Consider the following 18577-nt stretch of genomic DNA (forward strand, 5'->3'; position numbering starts at 1 on the left):
AGAGATTTTGGGAGATGTTAAGTGAATGTATAGGAGCCTTTGAACCAAGTGAGAGTAATTGTGGTAGGGGACCTGAATGCTAAAGTAGGAGAAACTTTTAGAGAGGGTGTGGTAGGTAAGTTTGGGGTGCCAGGTGTAAATGACAATGGGAGCCCTTTGATTGAACTTTGTATAGAAAGGGGTTTAGTTATAGGTAATACATATTTTAAGAAAAAGAGGATAAATAAGTATACAAGATATGATGTAGGGCGAAATGACAGTAGTTTGTTGGATTATGTATTGGTAGATAAAAGACTGTTGAGTAGACTTCAGGATGTACATGTTTATAGAGGGGCCACAGATATATCAGATCACTTTCTAGTTGTAGCTACACTGAGAGTAAAAGGTAGATGGGATACAAGGAGAATAGAAGCATCAGGGAAGAGAGAGGTGAAGGTTTATAAACTAAAAGAGGAGGCAGTTAGGGTAAGATATAAACAGCTATTGGAGGATAGATGGGCTAATGAGAGCATAGGCAATGGGGTCGAAGAGGTATGGGGTAGGTTTAAAAATGTAGTGTTAGTGTTCGGCAGAAGTTTGTGGTTACAGGAAAGTGGGTGCGGGAGGGAAGAGGAGCGATTGGTGGAATGATGATGTAAAGAGAGTAGTAAGGGAGAAAAAGTTAGCATATGAGAAGTTTTTACAAAGTAGAAGTGATGCAAGGAGGGAAGAGTATATGGAGAAAAAGAGAGAGGTTAAGAGAGTGGTGAAGCAATGTAAAAAGAGAGCAAATGAGAGAGTGGGTGAGATGTTATCAACAAATTTTGTTGAAAATAAGAAAAAGTTTTGGAGTGAGATTAACAAGTTAAGAAAGCCTAGAGAACAAATGGATTTGTCAGTTAAAAATAGGAGAGGAGAGTTATTAAATGGAGAGTTAGAGGTATTGGGAAGATGGAGGGAATATTTTGAGGAATTGTTAAATGTTGATGAAGATAGGGAAGCTGTGATTTCATGTATAGGACAAGGAGGAATAACGTCTTGTAGGAGTGAGGAAGAGCCAGTTGTGAGTGTGGGGGAAGTTCGTGAGGCAGTAGGTAAAATGAAAGGGGGTAAGGCAGCCGGGATTGATGGGATAAAGATAGAAATGTTAAAAGCAGGTGGGGATATAGTTTTGGAGTGGTTGGTGCAATTATTTAATAAATGTATGGAAGAGGGTAAAGTACCTAGGGATTGGCAGAGAGCATGCATAGTTCCTTTGTATAAAGGCAAAGGGGATAAAAGAGAGTGCAAAAATTATAGGGGGATAAGTCTGCTGAGTATACCTGGTAAAGTGTATGGTAGAGTTATTATTGAAAGAATTAAGAGTAAGACGGAGAATAGGATAGCAGATGAACAAGGAGGCTTTAGGAAATGTAGGGGGTGTGTGGACCAGGTGTTTACAGTGAAACATATAAGTGAACAGTATTTAGATAAGGCTAAAGAGGTCTTTGTGGCATTTATGGATTTGGAAAAGGCGTATGACAGGGTGGATAGGGGGGCAATGTGGCAGATGTTGCAAGTGTATGGTGTAGGAGGTAGGTTACTGAAAGCAGTGAAGAGTTTTTACGAGGATAGTGAGGCTCAAGTTAGAGTATGTAGGAAAGAGGGAAATTATTTCCCAGTAAAAGTAGGCCTTAGACAAGGATGTGTGATGTCACCGTGGTTGTTTAATATATTTATAGATGGGGTTGTAAGAGAAGTAAATGCGAGGGTCTTGGCAAGAGGCGTGGAGTTAAAAGATAAAGAATCACACACAAAGTGGGAGTTGTCACAGCTGCTCTTTGCTGATGACACTGCTCTTGGGAGATTCTGAAGAGAAGTTGCAGAGATTGGTGGATGAATTTGGTAGGGTGTGCAAAAGAAGAAAATTAAAGGTGAATACAGGAAAGAGTAAGGTTATGAGGATAACAAAAATATTAGGTGATGAAAGATTGAATATCAGATTGGAGGGAGAGAGTATGGAGGAGGTGAATGTATTCAGATATTTGGGAGTGGACGTGTCAGCGGATGGGTCTATGAAAGATGAGGTGAATCATAGAATTGATGAGGGGAAAAGAGTGAGTGGTGCACTTAGGAGTCTATGGAGACAAAGAACTTTGTCCTTGGAGGCAAAGAGGGGAATGTATGAGAGTATAGTTTTACCAACGCTCTTATATGGGTGTGAAGCATGGGTGATGAATGTTGCAGCGAGGAGAAGGCTGGAGGCAGTGGAGATGTCATGTCTGAGAGCAATGTGTGGTGTGAATATAATGCAGAGAATTCGTAGTTTGGAAGTTAGGAGGAGGTGCGGGATTACCAAAACTGTTGTCCAGAGGGCTGAGGAAAGGTTGTTGAGGTGGTTCGGACATGTAGAGAGAATGGAGCGAAACAGAATGACTTCAAGAGTGTATCAGTGTGTAGTGGAAGGAAGGCGGGGTAGGGGTCGGCCTAGGAAAGGTTGGAGAGAGGGGGTAAAGGAGGTTTTGTGTGCGAGGGGCTTGGACTTCCAGCAGGCATGCGTGAGCGTGTTTGATAGGAGTGAATGGAGACAAATGGTTTTTAATACTTGACGTGCTGTTGGAGTGTGAGCAAAGTAACATTTATGAAGGGGTTCAGGGAAACCGGCAGGCCGGACTTAGAGTCCTGGAGATGGGAAGTACAGTGCCTGCACTCTGAAGGAGGGGTGTTAATGTTGCAGTTTAAAAACTGTAGTGTAAAGCACCCTTCTGGCAAGACAGTGATGGAGTGAATGATGGTGAAAGTTTTTCTTTTTCGGGCCACCCTGCCTTGGTGGGAATCGGCCAGTGTGATAATAAAAAAAAAATAAAAAAATATATATATATATTAATTATATAAGAGGAAGAAAGACAGCTAACAACAAATTCTCATAGACACTGCTCACTTGTAGCACAGGTGAGCACTGGGGAAAATGTTTCATAGATGCATCAAAAAGGGAGAGAGGGAGATTGAAAAGAACCATTTGACCTATACTGCCAGAACTGATCCGTATCAGGTCTAGTTTGTGTTTGACCTGTAAACTAGATATGAATGCATGCTAGTTAATGGAGGTACAGTATCTCAATAAAAATTGTTGCCTAATTGAGGTTCAGTTGTGGTTGCGTTTTCAAATTCAGATTTCATTGCTACCTCATTCATGCACTTTCAAGGAGCATGGAAGCATTTGCCTGGAGAAGATAGGTAATCAATCAAAAAAAAAAAATGAAGATTATTAAAATTTTATTTTGAACACAAAAAACCATGCTGTACATAATCATTTTGAATAGAAATATAATTATAATAGACATTACAGCTCTAGGACAGTCTTAGTGCTAATAGGTAGCTGCTATTTGACCTTTGTAATAATTGACCCAGCTTACAAAATTATTTCAGACAATTAAACCATCATAGCACTTGGGTCTCTGATAGTGGGAATTGTTTATTTAATAAGGAAAAAAACATGGATTATGGAGTTTTCTAAGCTTGGTGTATATATGAATTATGTATTTAAACAGGGAGGCCCAAAAGATGACATTCCGCAAATTATTGTGTCTCGATCGCATGCTGGAGATGTGAAGGACAAAGTCAAGGCTGCTTTTGGGGACAAAACTGAGGTTATTCCAGCTGGTGGTGCAGGTATGTGACAGGAGAATCACTTCAGTATTAGCCAAATCCAGATTTCTTGTTGCTCCATATTTTGTGAAGTAAATTGTAATTATTTATTATTGTAAAGTCAGAAAGAAGACATCATTGTACATAATGGACCCCTTGACATTTCGAAGGATTAATCTGCATTTAAACTACAGCTGCAGATTATTGCTTGCCTATATTTTTTTTTTTTTAACGAGTTAAGTTTGGGTATGAGATGTGTTTGTATGCATGGTTATTTATATTCCTCTTTCAGGATACAAGTCACTTGCAGTCATAGAAGGAGATGTCGATGCTTACATTCATGTAACTATGATCAAGAAATGGGATATTTGTGCTGGTAATGCCATACTAAATGCCGTCAATGGCAACATGACGACCTTGGATGGTTTACCAATAGATTACAGCAGCCGGGAGGAGTACACTAATGAAGGAGGTGTGCTGGCCACTCTGTATAATTACAAATACTATTTACCGAAGCTGCAAAATCTAAGAAGTAAAAGCTTGCATTAAAATATCAATATCATATTTAATGTTTTGAATATTTTATTTATGTATGCAAGATTTTAAATTGGTTAATTTTGTTTGTGAATTCATTTTATTTATTTTCTTCTAGATTTTATGAAAAACTGGTGGGTCTGAGCATGTCATATTTATTTTTTGTAACATTTTATCAAAGATTTCATCTTTGCAGAAAATAGTTTATCTATGTAGAATAGTTAAAATATTAAAACATTTGAATTTCAAGATCATTGGAGTTAATTACTGTACTATATACGTATATGTATACTGTATATGTATAGTATATATACAATTGAACCTCCCAAATTCATTGGTGCCCCTTGGCCTGGTGGCTAAACATAAGAACATAAGAAAGGAGGAACACTGCAGCAGGCCTGTTAGCCCATACTAGGCAGGTCCTTACAATTCATCCCACTAACAAACATTTGACCAACCCAATTTTCAATGCTACCCTAAAGCTCTCGCTTCACACAGTGAGGGTCCAGGTTTGATTCCCAGAAAGGGTGGAAACAGTGGGCACGTTTCCTTACACCAGTTATCTGTTTCCCATCAGTAAAATGGGTACCTGGGTGTTAGTGGATTGGTGTGGGTCACATCCTGGGACAAAACTGACCTAATTTGTCCGAAATGCTCTGCATATCAACCTGCTTTCTGTATAGTACTACAGTGGAACCCCGAGTTTCGAACTGCTCCCAACTCGACCAGTTATGTAAGTGTATTATTGCAAGTGCTTTTTTAAGTGTATATTTGGGGGTCTGAAATGGACTAATCTAATTTACATTATTCCTTATGGGAATAAATTCGTTCAGTAATGGCACTCGAACAGCCTTCTGGAATGGAGAAAGTTCGAAACTCAGGGTTCCACTGTATGTCATTGATGTCAGCTAGGCCTGTATACCTTTTATGTATACTTGTAGAAATAAAATTATTATTATTATTATTAATAATATGTATTGTTTTATTATTATTATTGGGTTTACAATCTTAGAGGTCCCACAAATTAAGAATCAGACTGTCTGTTAGTTGTTCGGTTATAAATTTCCTGTTATATATTTTTAAAAAATATCAGACAAGACACAAATAGATACATAAACTAAGAAAGCTCAGAAAACAAGGATGACAAAAGCACATGTTCGGTTGGATGTGCAGCTTCGTTCATTTAGCAGTTTTAAATTATTATTATAATCAAAAAGAAGCGCTAAGCCACAAGGGCTATACAGCAGCAGTTTTAAAGAATTATACAGTGAGGGAGGTGTACAATAACGCCGACTGTCCACCATTCCCAAATTATGAAATTAATATTTCATGATTGTCCGGTCGTCTTCTGAAGTAGGTGCTTCTCGACTTAAATTGGGGTTACGTGCCAATGAACCCATTGTAAGTTGAAAATATCGTAAGGCAAATATGAATGTGATAATTACTGTAAATCAATAAATGATGACTATCACTGAATAAGTAAATTAACTAACTAAATACGTACTAGTATTGAAAAGTAAATAAATGAATACAAGTTTATCGTATCAGTTTGATAATGCCTGAATGTGCATCACCATGTCATCGTTGTGAAGTTGAAATATCATAAGTCGAGCCATCATAAAGAGTGGAGCATCTGTGGTGGACTTGGTCCGCTGATGCAAAGACAATCGGACACTAAAAATACGGGTATTGTAACCTGTAGTACTACGTTATAGTACTGTACTGTGTAGTAATTTTTAGTACTCTATGTAATTTACAGTAATTTTACTTACCATTGCTAACATTAAGTAAAGTCACATAAACTGCTATATTCAACACACTGGCTGGAGAAAATTAAGAAACTAAAAATTATGAGACTGAATAACATGAGTGAGCACAAATGTTGATGATGGTGGCCTACAGCTCAGGAACAGTGAAAGCAGACAGGTCCTGGACCTGGCCATTATGGCCCATTCCAGAAAATCTCAAGAGCTAACAGACTTGGTTCGATACTTCAGAGGACAACCAAACATTTCATTGTGGACAGAATGTAGAATTACAGACTTGTCCATTCTGTCTGATAGCATTTATCTGGCAATTTTTTTTTTTTGTCCGAAATTGCTATGAGAGGTTTTACTGTATTTGAATACCTGATATTTTTCATTTGGCTTGCTGAAAAATACATTTCATGACCTACAAGTTTTTAGATGTTTACTCAGGTATTATTCCTTCACTTTTTGTTTAATTGAGTCATTTGATTGTGGGACCATAATACAATAAAAATTGTAATTTACATTATTATTATTATAGTCATGGGGAAGAACTCAACTTGTAGAGGTCATAGTGATTCAGGAAGAAAGGGTAATTAGTTTTGAGCCTGGGAAGGAATGCCAATCCCTTGGATCAAGAACCTTCACCAGGTTTTGTAAATGACAACTTAGTACTGTCAAGGTGGTGCAGCAACATTACAAAGTGAGTATCATTGAAACAGTGCATTGTTATGTTATTATTATAATCATGGGGGAGCACTAAACCCATTGGATTATACAGCGCATGTGGGGGGGAGGGAATGGAAGGTATTCAGACTCAGTTCAGGGAATCGAAGCACAGATCCAATTCCCTAGATCAAGAGCCCCTCACCAGCATCAGAGAACTCCCTTGAGGGGTGCATTGTTACAATTTCTAGATTCTATAATCATATTTTTGTCTAAATATCAATAGAATTAATTGCTGTAGCTTATCTCAAACTTCCATTTTAGTGGTCTTCCATATTTTCTTAAAATGAATAATGTCAAGATATTTTCTTAATATAAACTTATGATTAAAATGGAATGTATAGCATTTTTATGGGATACAGTTTCATTAAATTATGGTTTAATCTTCTCATTGGTCATTCTGTACTGGAAGGCAATTTTATGGTTGAAAATTTGTGTATCATTATATTTAGGGAGAAGCGTTGAACCAGTAGGGCTCATACTGTACCTAGGAAATTGGAGGCAATCTCATATGATCTAAGGAAGGGGAGGACAAATCCTATTTCTTGGATCAAGAGCCCTCAGTGGCATCAAGGAACCTTGTGGGGAAGTTCCTGAAAATTCTTCAGATGACAGTCAAGAGTAGTTAACCTGATAAAGAAAGTTGTATTATGATTAATATCACAGATAAGCAATATTGATAATACAGTCATTGGATACATTTCTTGATGATCTGTATGACTGAAAATCAGGTATTGTGGTGGAAGATCAGCGGCTCATAATAAAGATACCCTGACTGTATGGTGCTCGAAACAAGACAGGGTATAGTGTTGAACATTATATGGTAGCTAAGTGTACAAATATAAAAAATCTATAGAGCAATTAGTTATTTTCATTGCTTTAGAGAAATTTTCAAGTCTTAAAGAATGCCATTACTTAAGTTTTTTACAGCATTTTGAAGTTTGTTGTAGTTTTCAGTATACATCACTGTACATTGCACTGACATAAAAAAAATTAATGACTCACTGGTTATTGATTTTTTTTATACTCAGACCCATTGAATATACTAATTTACACATTTCACTGTTGTTTTCACCACAGCATTTCAAGTTTTTTTTTTTTTTTTTTTTTTTTTTTTTTAAATTGTGAATGTATTTGCTCTAACCTACTATATCGATGTCTTTGAATTTCCTATCAATTTGAATACAGTATACAGTTGGTAAGATTGATCACATGCAAAGAAATTAATTTTGTTGAATCAGTATTCAGTCAGTCAAGATTCATTTTAACAAACACTATACCACTAATTGGGTCCTACAGAAGTTCTCTAGATGGTTAAGTATGAAGTTAAACATCTACAAGCAGAACATTTTATTAATGGAATTGTTAGCATTATGTGCAATCATGGTAATTGAGTTTTTTTCAGTATATCCTAACCAAAGATTATTATGTTGTGTTTTTTGAAGTGCATATGAGAGATTATTTGTTTGTGATTACCTATTTGTAGCTACAGGAATAGACCTGTGTTTGTGATTTTGAATTTCACCAGTCATATGCTGTATCTGAAAGCTATTTTGAAGTTTGGCAGTACAGCCTCTCCTCACTTGACAGGGTTCTGTTCCTAAGTGTAGGTCAGTAGTGGATTTGTCACCCATCTTTAGATATTTTTTAATGTAGGTTTGTCACCCATCTTTAGATGTTTTTTAATGTCACCTTTGCACTGTTTATAACATTTTTAGATGTTTATACGGTAGTGTACTGGATACTGTAATAAACAGAATAGAGGAAATCAGCTCTAATATACATTACTTAGGTTTGTATACTGGTTGGAGAGCTGGTCATAAGTTTGAATACATTGCTAAGTGAGGAGAGGCTGTATAGCATATGAATTAAAATTAACTGTGCAATCTGGTGACAATCTCTTACTTAAAGTTACTCAGAACTTTAAATATCTTTTTACACTATATATATTCCTCATATAATTTTTTTTTCATTGCCATTATTTGGCAGTTACAGTGGACCCTCGAATTTCCTCATCCCTTTCCTGTATGTAAAACTATACTTATTCTCTATAAGATGTATTTTTTGTTAATATTTCCCATAAGAAATAATGTAAATCCAATTAGTCCATTCCAGACACCCAAAAATATTAACAAAAAATACATTTTATAGAGAATAACTATAGTTTTACATTCAGAAAACGGATGATGAAATTCAAGGGTCCACTACTTGTTCAGCTTATTTATATCTTCTGGTAGAGACCTGAAGTTTTACACCATTTTGCACTTAATTTCTACATCTGCATACATGTTCATATAGTTATTGTACACGAATGGTATACAATACTGTCTAATTTCCATATTGTTTTTACTTCTGATATGTAATTTATGTAAATTAGAATTATTTTTGAATTGGTACTAATCCTTGTTTTTCTAATCACTATTTTCATTTTTGACAATCTCATTCATTGTAATAGTTTTCTATTTACTTAGTTATTCTTGAGGGAATATCAAAGGCATTTTTAGAAATCAAAATATATGCAGTCTGCTCATTCATTACTTTGTTTCAAGACTTCTGTAACTCAAAAGAACCTTAGTATAGTAGGTTTGATATACAAATGATCCTGATCTAAAACAGAACAGTTCTGTACAGTGATTAGGTTTTTTAGTTTTAACTTGTTAAGATCTAGTTCTGAGTGCCATTTTCAGCTCTGAACTTTATCTTGGCTATGTTTTAGGTGCAGACATTTGCAGCACTGCGTACTATTTTAATTTTTACCTAAAGTACAGTGTAAAAATTGTTTTTTAGCATTTTCCCATCCCTGCTATTTTAAAATTTGCCATTGTAGTACAGAGGTGTGTACAATTCATTTGCATCTTCCATTAACATTTTATCCACACTGATTCCTAGATCCTTTTGAGGGTTCAGTACTCGGCACAATCATTTCTCATGTTGCCTGTTTTTACTCTTTCCATTTCCATTACTTGATATTATCTACATTTAATTCCCTTATTCGTTTTACTTAATTTGTTAAATTTGTCTTCTCATAGGCATTTATAGTATTTACTTAATTTGTTAAATTTGTCTTCTCATAGGCATTTATAGTAATTGCATATTTTCCTCAAGATCTTTACATCTGCAAACATTGTTTTTATGGACAATACCTTCTAACAAGTTTTATGTATAAATCAGAAACATTATCAGGAGTATTATAATCAATCATTGTCATGATAATCCCATAAGGGATTATCACAAATATTGATCCTTTTGGGACCCTTATAATGACACTTTTCTCGTCTCTCCTTGCATATTTTTGTTTGTCCAGATAGAAAACCTTTATAAAACTTCTCGTTCCCTGAAATAGTTTTGTGATTGAGTGTACATCATTTGTCATTGTAACAAAGATAATAGTAGTGTTTTATATTCTAATTGTTGTTTGAATTTTAAAACTTTTATATAATATTACAATTGTTTTTTCTTTCCTTTATTTTGATAATTTGTGATTGGATACATATAGAACAATAGGCCTTTCAACAAAAAATTGTTACATGAAGCTTTGGGAATTAGTAAAATAATCTGTAATAATAACTACTTTTAAGGAAGGTTCCTTGATGCTAGTGAGGGGCTCTTGATCTAAGGAATTGGACCAATGCTCCAATTCCTTCAATCAAGCCTGAATGCTTTATATTTCCCCAGGTGCTGTGTGATCCCTATAGATCATAAATATATAATACAATTTATAACCTAGTAACCTGTGAGGTGGCAGTAAAACAAGAGTTAAGTGCTTTTATAAGTGCTTTTATTGGTGTTCTTCAGTGAGCCTTTTCCTTTTTCACCTTAAAAAAGTAGCAAAACATATTTAAACAGCAAGATGAGGAACAAGCCTTTAGAGCTGAACCAAAATAATCTGCAGGAGCACTTGGGCAGTCCTAAACACCTGGCAGAGTGATGTTTACCATGCCATTGATAATGTATGGAATGTCGGCTAGCAGAGTGAACCACTTTGATCAACACAGACACTGGTGTCGGCAGAATACCAAGAAGCCTTAGTCACTTGAATATTTTTTTAAGCCACTCCAAATGTAAGGTCTTCGTAGCAACACTGATGATCTTTCGAACAACACTGAGCCCACAGTCATACCAAAGGCTCCAGAGCAATACCAGATACCCACCAGCAACCTGAGTTGACCTCTCCACTGTCCAGAGAACCTGACAATGACAGCGTGCTAAGAATCTAAGAAAAGCGACCAACAACAAGCTTAATACAGACACCTTAACATGTTAGCCGCTGGACGTATAACTGTGCTGACAACAGTGGAGACAGCCAAGCCCATGCTTTAAGATTTACATTTCCTCTTCACCCTCATCCTCCCCTTCTAAAACACTGTCAATTGCCACTTCTTCGTAATCCTTTTCCAAAGCGGCCAAGTCCTCACGGGCCTCTGAGAACTCGCCCTCTTCCATGCCCTCGCCCACATACCAGTGAACAAAAGCTCTCTTTGCATACATCAAGTCAAACTTGTGGTCGAGACGTGCCCAGGCTTCAGCAATGGCAGTGGTGTTGGAGAGCATACAGACTGCACGGGCCACCTTGGCTAGGTCAGCACCAGGCACCACAGTGGGAGGCTGATAGTTTATGCCCACCTATGCCATTATTAAAATTAACAGTTAGTAACCATTATTTTAATTAAATAAACATTAATGACAACTTTTTGAGATAAAACTTAATAACTTTTTCAGAGACTTCTATTTATGTATATGAATTATGGTGAAAGTATTTCCTTGCTGGAAACATAACAATGTGGTTTAAAGAAAATTTAGTATATGAACAATCTCCACTGAGGCGAGTGATCCAAAAAAGAATCACATGGATATGACATTTCATACAGCCCTCTGAACTACATCCCCACCTATCCCTCCAGAGTGCAGGCACTGTACATCCCACCTACACGAGTCAAGTTTTGCTAACCAGTTTCCTCAAGTTGAATCCCTTCATAAAAGTTATCTTTTTCATACTCCCAAACTATGTCCATTAAAAACCTCTTGTCTCCATTCACTCCTATCTAGCACACTCACACAACCTGCTGGATGCTCAAGCCCCTAACACTCAAAGCCTCTCTTACACCCCTCCAACTATTCCTGGGACAACCCCCTTACCCCTCTCACATTTCACATCAGATTTATACATCCTCTTCGTTATCCTATCTTTCTCCATGCTCAACAACCCCTCCTCTCAATTATACCCTTGGTAACCCTATATTGCCTTTTAATTTCTACAGTGAATTCTCAGCATGCTTTCAAACATGACTTCTCCATTGGTTCTGGCCTCCTCCTTGCTGCAACATTCAAAAACCATGCCTTGCACCTATATAATAGTATTGATATTACTATACTCTGGTACATTTACTTTTTTGTCTCCATAGAAAATTTTCTTCCATATGCCTACACACACAACCCACCTTTTTCCCCCTCCATTCTATGGTTCACCTCATTTTTCATAAACCCATCCATTCCCAAATACATAATTTTTTTTAAATATGTTGGCCATCTCCCACCTCTATATTCCCTCCAATCTGATATTTAATCTCTCATTACCTAGATTTTTTGTTACCCTCATCACCTTGCCCTTTGCTATGTTCACTTAATTTCCTTCTTTTTACATACCTTTCCAAATTCATCCATCAACATTCCCAATTTGCCTTCAAAATTTCCCAAAAAGTCTCACTCTGCATAAAAACTTAACTGCTTTCAGTAAACTACCTCCTGCATAGCTTCTCTATGCCTGTATACAACATTGTAAACACTTAGTCTACACATCCCCTACCCATCCTAAATTTTCCTTGCTCTTCTACCATCCTAGTTTGTCTTACACCTTACTCTTTCAATAATAACAACCTGGTATACTCAAAATGTTTTATCACCCTATAATTCTTACTTTCTCTCTTGTCTCCTTTTACCTTATACAATGGAACTATGCATACTCTCTGCCAATCCTCTGGTAACTTCCCTTCTTTCATCCATATACTGAATAAATACACCAACCACTCCAACATATACATACCAACCTGTTTTCAACATGTAACTGCATCTATCCCGGCTTCTTTACTCCTTCATTCTACTCCATGCAAATTATTATTATTATTATAATCAAGGGGAAGCACTAAACCCGGAGGATTATACAGCCTACTCCATGCAAAGGCTCAGGTTCCACATCACACCTATATAATTGTATACGTCCCTGTTCCCTGCTCCCCTTCATCACTAACTTTCAATAATGTCAAAATATCCTCTACATCTTACGGTACCTCTACCTTCCCTCTTTTGTTGTAAACTAAGTCTATTTGCTCTCTAGGCTTCTTCATCTATTAATCTTTCTCCCAAAGTTTATTCTCAGAAAAATTTGCTAATCAATTTAGATTTGCCCATTCTCAGAATCATTTATACTTTACCTTCTATCAAATTTTTATACTACAAAATCTCTCTATATGCTAACTTTTTCTCATTCTACAAATCATTCCTAAACTATATCCCCACCTGCTTTTAGCTAGTAGCATTTTAAAGTCAGTATTGGTGAGTATTGGCTAATTTTGATGGTATCAGTGGGCATTTAATAACTTTTATGGTATTGCTAAAAATTGTGTTATTGTCCCATCCATAGTTTTAACATCTCTTTTAAATCCATCTGTTCTAGCTGTTTTACCCTATCCTATTCACCCACTTCCTCATGCACCTTCCCAATCTAGATGTACAAAATAACAAAAAGTTTATAAATAATAAAGTAAATTTTGGGGGCATAACCTTACCTTGAAGCCAGTAGGACACCAATCTACAAACTGGATAGACCGCTTTGTCTTGATGGTGGCAATGGCAGCATTAACATCTTTGGGAACCACATCTCCTCGGTAGAGTAGACAGCATGCCATGTATTTCCCATGGCGGGGATCACACTTTACCATCTGTTAGGACAAAATGATTTGTCACCACTTATGTTGCATAAAGGCAGTTTATGTAGTTAGTTTTTATCACATTCTGTATCTTTTTCTATTGCCTGTATTCTTTTTTGTTTTATTTTTTTATCTGGTTTCCTATTGTGCCCATTACATGTTTTACTGATATAATCTTTAGTCTTACCTAACATCCTTACTTTAAACATACCGTAGTTTTTATTTCTTAACGTAAAATGGAGCTGGTCTGATTAAAAAAAAAAAAAAAACTAGCTCCAACAGAATTCTTATTTAACCCTTTGAGGGTTTCGGCCGTACTAGTACGGCTTACGACCCAGGGTTTTTGACGTACTAGTACGCCTAAATTCTAGCGCCCTCAAATCTAGTGGGAGAAAGCTGGTAGGCCTACATATGAAAGAATGGGTCTATGTGGTCAGTGTGCGCAGTATAAAAAAATTCCTGCAACACACAGTGCATAATGAGAAAAAAAACTTTGACCGTGTTTTTGGAATAAAACAGCGGCTTTGCACTGTATTTTCGTATGATATTTATTGTTGTATTCTAGTTTTCTTGGTCTCATTTTATAGAATGGATGACATATTACAGAAATTGAGATGATTTTGACTGGTTTTACAATGAAAAGTACCTTGAAATTGAGCTCATAGCAGAAATGTTCGATTTTTACCAATGTTCAAAAGTAAACAAATCATGCCAAGCGTCCAATACACGTCAACTGATGAGTCTAATATTCTTTCACAAGTGCGCTGATATTATTTATACCATTTTTACACTAATGCAGTAGTCTGCATAACAGTAAATCTTCTATTTTTTGTAAGAATAAAAAGTGGAAATCCAAAGAAATATAAGAGGGGCCTGGGGATGTGACTAACGAACAGAGAACTTGTTATTTTAGTGCCAGGAATGTCTTTCTTGTTTATTCTGGACCCTATTTGGAAATTGGCATCTTTTGAAATTTGTGTGAAATTGGCAAAATTGCTAAATTCTGACCACTTTGTTGGATAGTTGAAATTGGTAAATGGGTGGTTTATTGTACTCATTCAATACAAAAAATAAAGTTCTAGCGAAATATTTATGATTTTTGTCGACTAGTACATTGGAATTGGCCAAAAATAGAGCTAAAAGTGGGCAAAATCGCTGATGCGTAAACAAAATTGAGACGGCTAACTTCGCGAGAGCATAATTCCATAAGTTTTCCATCAAATTTCATACTCTGGTGTAATTATGATCGGGAAAAGATTCTCTATCTTTTCATAAGAAAAAATAATTTATTTATTTTTTTTGGAAATTTGGCCGACCCTGAGAACAAGTCTCGGAGAGGGCCTGTCGACCCTCAAAGGGTTAATGTGTTGGGCACTTTGCAAATCCTCTTTGGTCCACACTCCTATTACAAGGAAGTATAGCTCCCAGAGGAAACAAGTCAAGGAACTGAATTTTACATTCATACATTCTTTTTTTATTAAATGCCAATCTGTAACATGCACCCTTCAAGGGGGTTGCTCCAAGGAATTGGAGCTCTACTCCACTTCCTTAGAACAAACCTAATTACCCCTCCCTTCCTCAGGAGTTGTATGACTTATGGGTTTAGCACTTCCCTACGTCTATAACAACATGCAGGAATAAACTCGATAAATACAACAAGCCGAGCCATACAGGAAGAAAGTACCTGGTTTGCAGGTTCAAAGCAGGAGTTGGTAATCTCTGCAACAGAAATCTGCTCATGATATGCCTTCTCAGCAGAAATGACAGGAGCGTAGGTGACAAGAGGGAAGTGGATGCGGGGGTAGGGCACCAAATTGGTTTGGAACTCTGTCAGGTCCACATTTAGTGCCCCATCAAACCTACAACAAAATCATAATGCTTAATTACATGAAAAAATGGTTAATTGAAGATATATAGTAAATGAATTTGAAAATCTGTCATCTACCTATGTCATATATGACACACAGAATTCAAGTATCCTTATATCTATTCCTACAGCATAGTAATTAGTACTTCCTGACATGCTGTACCTAACTGTGGTGAAGATGTCTTCAAAATTTTAAACAAATGTTTACAATATTTTCTGTTATAGATACATTTTAGCTCTGAATCATTCAGTTTAGTATTTTCTTGTGACTATAATAATAACAAACCTTATGGAGAATATAAAGAGGATACTCTATATATCTACCCAAATCTCTTGTCTGAGATACAAATATTTTGGCCATAGTTATGAGATTTGTTGTTTTCTTATGGCAAATCTCAATTTAGGGTAGCTTTGCACACATTGCTGTATAGCCCTTGTGGCTTAGTGCTTCTTTTTGATTATAATAATTTGCACACATTACTTACTTAGCAAATAATTTAAAGATCACCATGCAAATTCCCTTCAAAGGAGAGCCCTTGATAATGAAAATTAGAGGTGATTGAATCATTCCACGTTCTCTGATCAAACATGAATATTCCCTCCTCCCATATGAGATTTTTATTATTACTTTGTAAAGATTTTCATATGACTTATTGCATGCCCAGTGTATGGCTCCACTACTGCTGTCATTACATGAGGGAAATTAACAGCTCTGTCAAGCAAGAATACTATTACATTCATAAGGGAGCACTAAACCCATTGGGGTATACAGCACCTGGGAGGATGGGAAGCATTTAGAGTGCTCCCAAAGAATGGGAGCAAAAATCCAACTCCTTACATCAAGAGCCTCCCTGGAGGGGTTGTCAAGTAGGAAATGGTCAGTCTTGTAATTGTCTATAACCTAAATATTATAAGGCACTTAAATTTAGTACACTCTCCAAGTCATTCTACTTGGATCCATTCTCTCATTTAGAGAGAATAGATTAATGTAGAATGACTTGAAGTGTATAAATCTGTAGGGGAAGGAGGGCGGGGTAGGAGTCTTCCTCAAAAAGGTTGGAGGGAGGGGGTAAAGGAGGTTTTGTGGGCAAGGGGCTTGGACTTCCAGCAAGCATGTGTGAGTGTTAGATAGGAATGAATGGAGACGAATGGTTTTTGGGACCTGACGAGCTGTTGGAGTGCGAGCAGGGTAATGTTTATTGAAGGGATTCAGGGAAACCGGTTATTTTTATATAGTGGTACTTGAGTACTGGAAATGGGAAGTACAATGCCTGCACTTTAAAGGAGGGGTTTGGGATATTGGCAGTTTGGAGGGGTGTTATATATACTTCTAAACTGTTGTATCTGGGTACCTCTGCAAAGACAACAATTATGTGTGAGTGAGGTGAAAGTGTTGAATGATGATGAAAGTATTTTCTTTTTGGGGATTTTCTTTCTTTTTAGGTCACCCTGCCTGGGTGGGAGATGGCCCACTTGTTGAAAAAAAAATAAAACTTAAAGAATGAATTATATGTACAGTACTATATGCCAAACTATGCAAGAAAATGAAAAAAAACAATGAGGAACATTATGTACAAACATATTATAATATTTAGTTTTTGTCTATTTATCTACCCATTTACCTATTCCCTCCTAGTATACCTGAGAGAGGCAGTGATTGAGGAGACAACTTGGCCAATGAGTCTGTTGAGGTTAGTGTAGGTGGGTCGCTCAATGTTCATATTCCTTCGGCAGATGTCGTAGATGGCTTCATTGTCTACCATGAAAGCACATTCAGAATGTTCAAGCGTTGTGTGTGTCGTCAGGATGGCGTTGTATGGCTCCACCACTGCTGTTGCAACCTGAGGGGAAAATCAACAGCTTTGTCAGGTGTTGAAAGAGAATCAAGAATTTAAGGTGTTTGGGTTATAAATATATGTATACAGTGGACCCCCGGTTAATGATATTTTTTCATTCCAGAAGTATGTTCAGGTGCCAGTACTGACCGAATTTGTTCCCATTAGGAATATTGTGAAGTAGATTAGTCCATTTCAGACCCCCAGACATACACGTACAAATGCACTTACGTAATTAGTCGCATTGGGAGGTGATCATTAAGCGGGGGTCCACTGTACATGAGAAATTCAGAGTGTGGAAATTAGGAGAAGGTGTGGAGTTAATAAAAGTATCAGTCAGGGGGCTGAAGAGGGGTTGCTGAGGTGTTTTGGTCATTTAGAGAGAATGGATCAAAGTAGAATGTTTTACTTTTGTACATTAAACATTATTTTATACTTCCCATAACATTTTGTTGCCAAATTTTCAAGTTTGTATATTCAACTCCAACCTTTATATTATCCTTTGTACATGTGTACCTGTGTACCTGTCTACCATCTTACTATCATATTATAACCAAGACATTACCCTTGTTATTTTTTTACTATTATTCTTTTGGTACGTTAATTGTGAATTATATTTTGTCAATTTAAATCTAGTTATACTCCCGATCTTGTCAACAACCTATACCAGACTCTAGTGCAATTGCAAGTACCATTTCAATTTGTATTTTTATATTATAAGTTTGTATTATAATTCCTACTCTTAAGATTGTTTTCATATCTTAGTGACTATATTGTGTGTGCAATTAGTGTATATTTCAATTATATTATTGTTCAAGGCCCTTAACTATCTTTTGCTAACTAGTACCAACTACCTCATATATTTTTTTTTCTACTTTTTTTATTCTTTTGCTACCTTAACTTGCATATTTTATCTTGTCAATTTAAATCTAGTTATACTCTAATTCTTGTAAACAACTTATATAACACCTTAGTGCAATTACAAATGAGAGTCTTGTGCCTTTTTTATATTATTAGATTAAACTCAGTTGTACTATAGTCAATACCAAATTCATTATATTTGACCATATTGCAATTACTAGTGAGAGACTGGTGCTATTTTTAATTTGTATTGTTATATTATTAGATTAAATCTAGTTGTACTATAGCTCATTCTAGCTCAAAACATAGACTCCACAAAAGTCATTATATTAGACCTTAGTGCAATTATTTGATTACCACTTTATTGTTCACCACAACTTATATTAGTCCCTTTTATATTATAATTTTATATTATAATTCTAACTTTAAAGAATTACCTTTAAAGTACTACCTACTATCATATTCCCAAGCTCCATT

The 18577-nt window shown here is 36.2% G+C and overlaps 2 protein-coding genes across 6 annotated transcripts in view; one reads left to right on the forward strand and one right to left on the reverse strand.

Moving 5' to 3' along the window:
- Positions 1 to 10061, forward strand: part of LOC128700692 (inositol monophosphatase 3) — a 75417-nt gene extending 65356 nt beyond the window's left edge. For 4 of the 5 annotated variants that reach the window (XM_053794003.2, XM_053794002.2, XM_053794004.2 and 1 more), the window contains 2 exons: positions 3510 to 3630; positions 3899 to 10061. In XM_053794003.2, the coding sequence (XP_053649978.1) occupies positions 3510 to 3630; positions 3899 to 4155 (378 nt within the window). In that variant the 3' untranslated portion in view covers positions 4156 to 10061. The remainder of the gene's footprint in view (positions 1 to 3509; positions 3631 to 3898) is intronic. The other variant, XR_011393562.1, reaches the window with a different exon arrangement.
- A 314-nt stretch (positions 10062 to 10375) lies between these two features.
- Positions 10376 to 18577, reverse strand: part of LOC128700690 (tubulin alpha-1A chain-like) — a 48273-nt gene continuing 40071 nt past the window's right edge. Inside the window, exons 5-8 of the mRNA XM_070097096.1 lie at positions 17046 to 17245; positions 15222 to 15396; positions 13397 to 13549; positions 10376 to 11237 (exon numbers count right to left, since the gene is read on the reverse strand). Coding sequence (XP_069953197.1) covers positions 10938 to 11237; positions 13397 to 13549; positions 15222 to 15396; positions 17046 to 17245 — 828 coding nt within the window. The 3' untranslated portion in view covers positions 10376 to 10937. The remainder of the gene's footprint in view (positions 11238 to 13396; positions 13550 to 15221; positions 15397 to 17045; positions 17246 to 18577) is intronic.

Source organism: Cherax quadricarinatus, chromosome 56 (assembly GCF_038502225.1).
Source record: "Cherax quadricarinatus isolate ZL_2023a chromosome 56, ASM3850222v1, whole genome shotgun sequence".
NCBI classification, from domain to species: Eukaryota; Metazoa; Arthropoda; class Malacostraca; order Decapoda; family Parastacidae; genus Cherax; species Cherax quadricarinatus.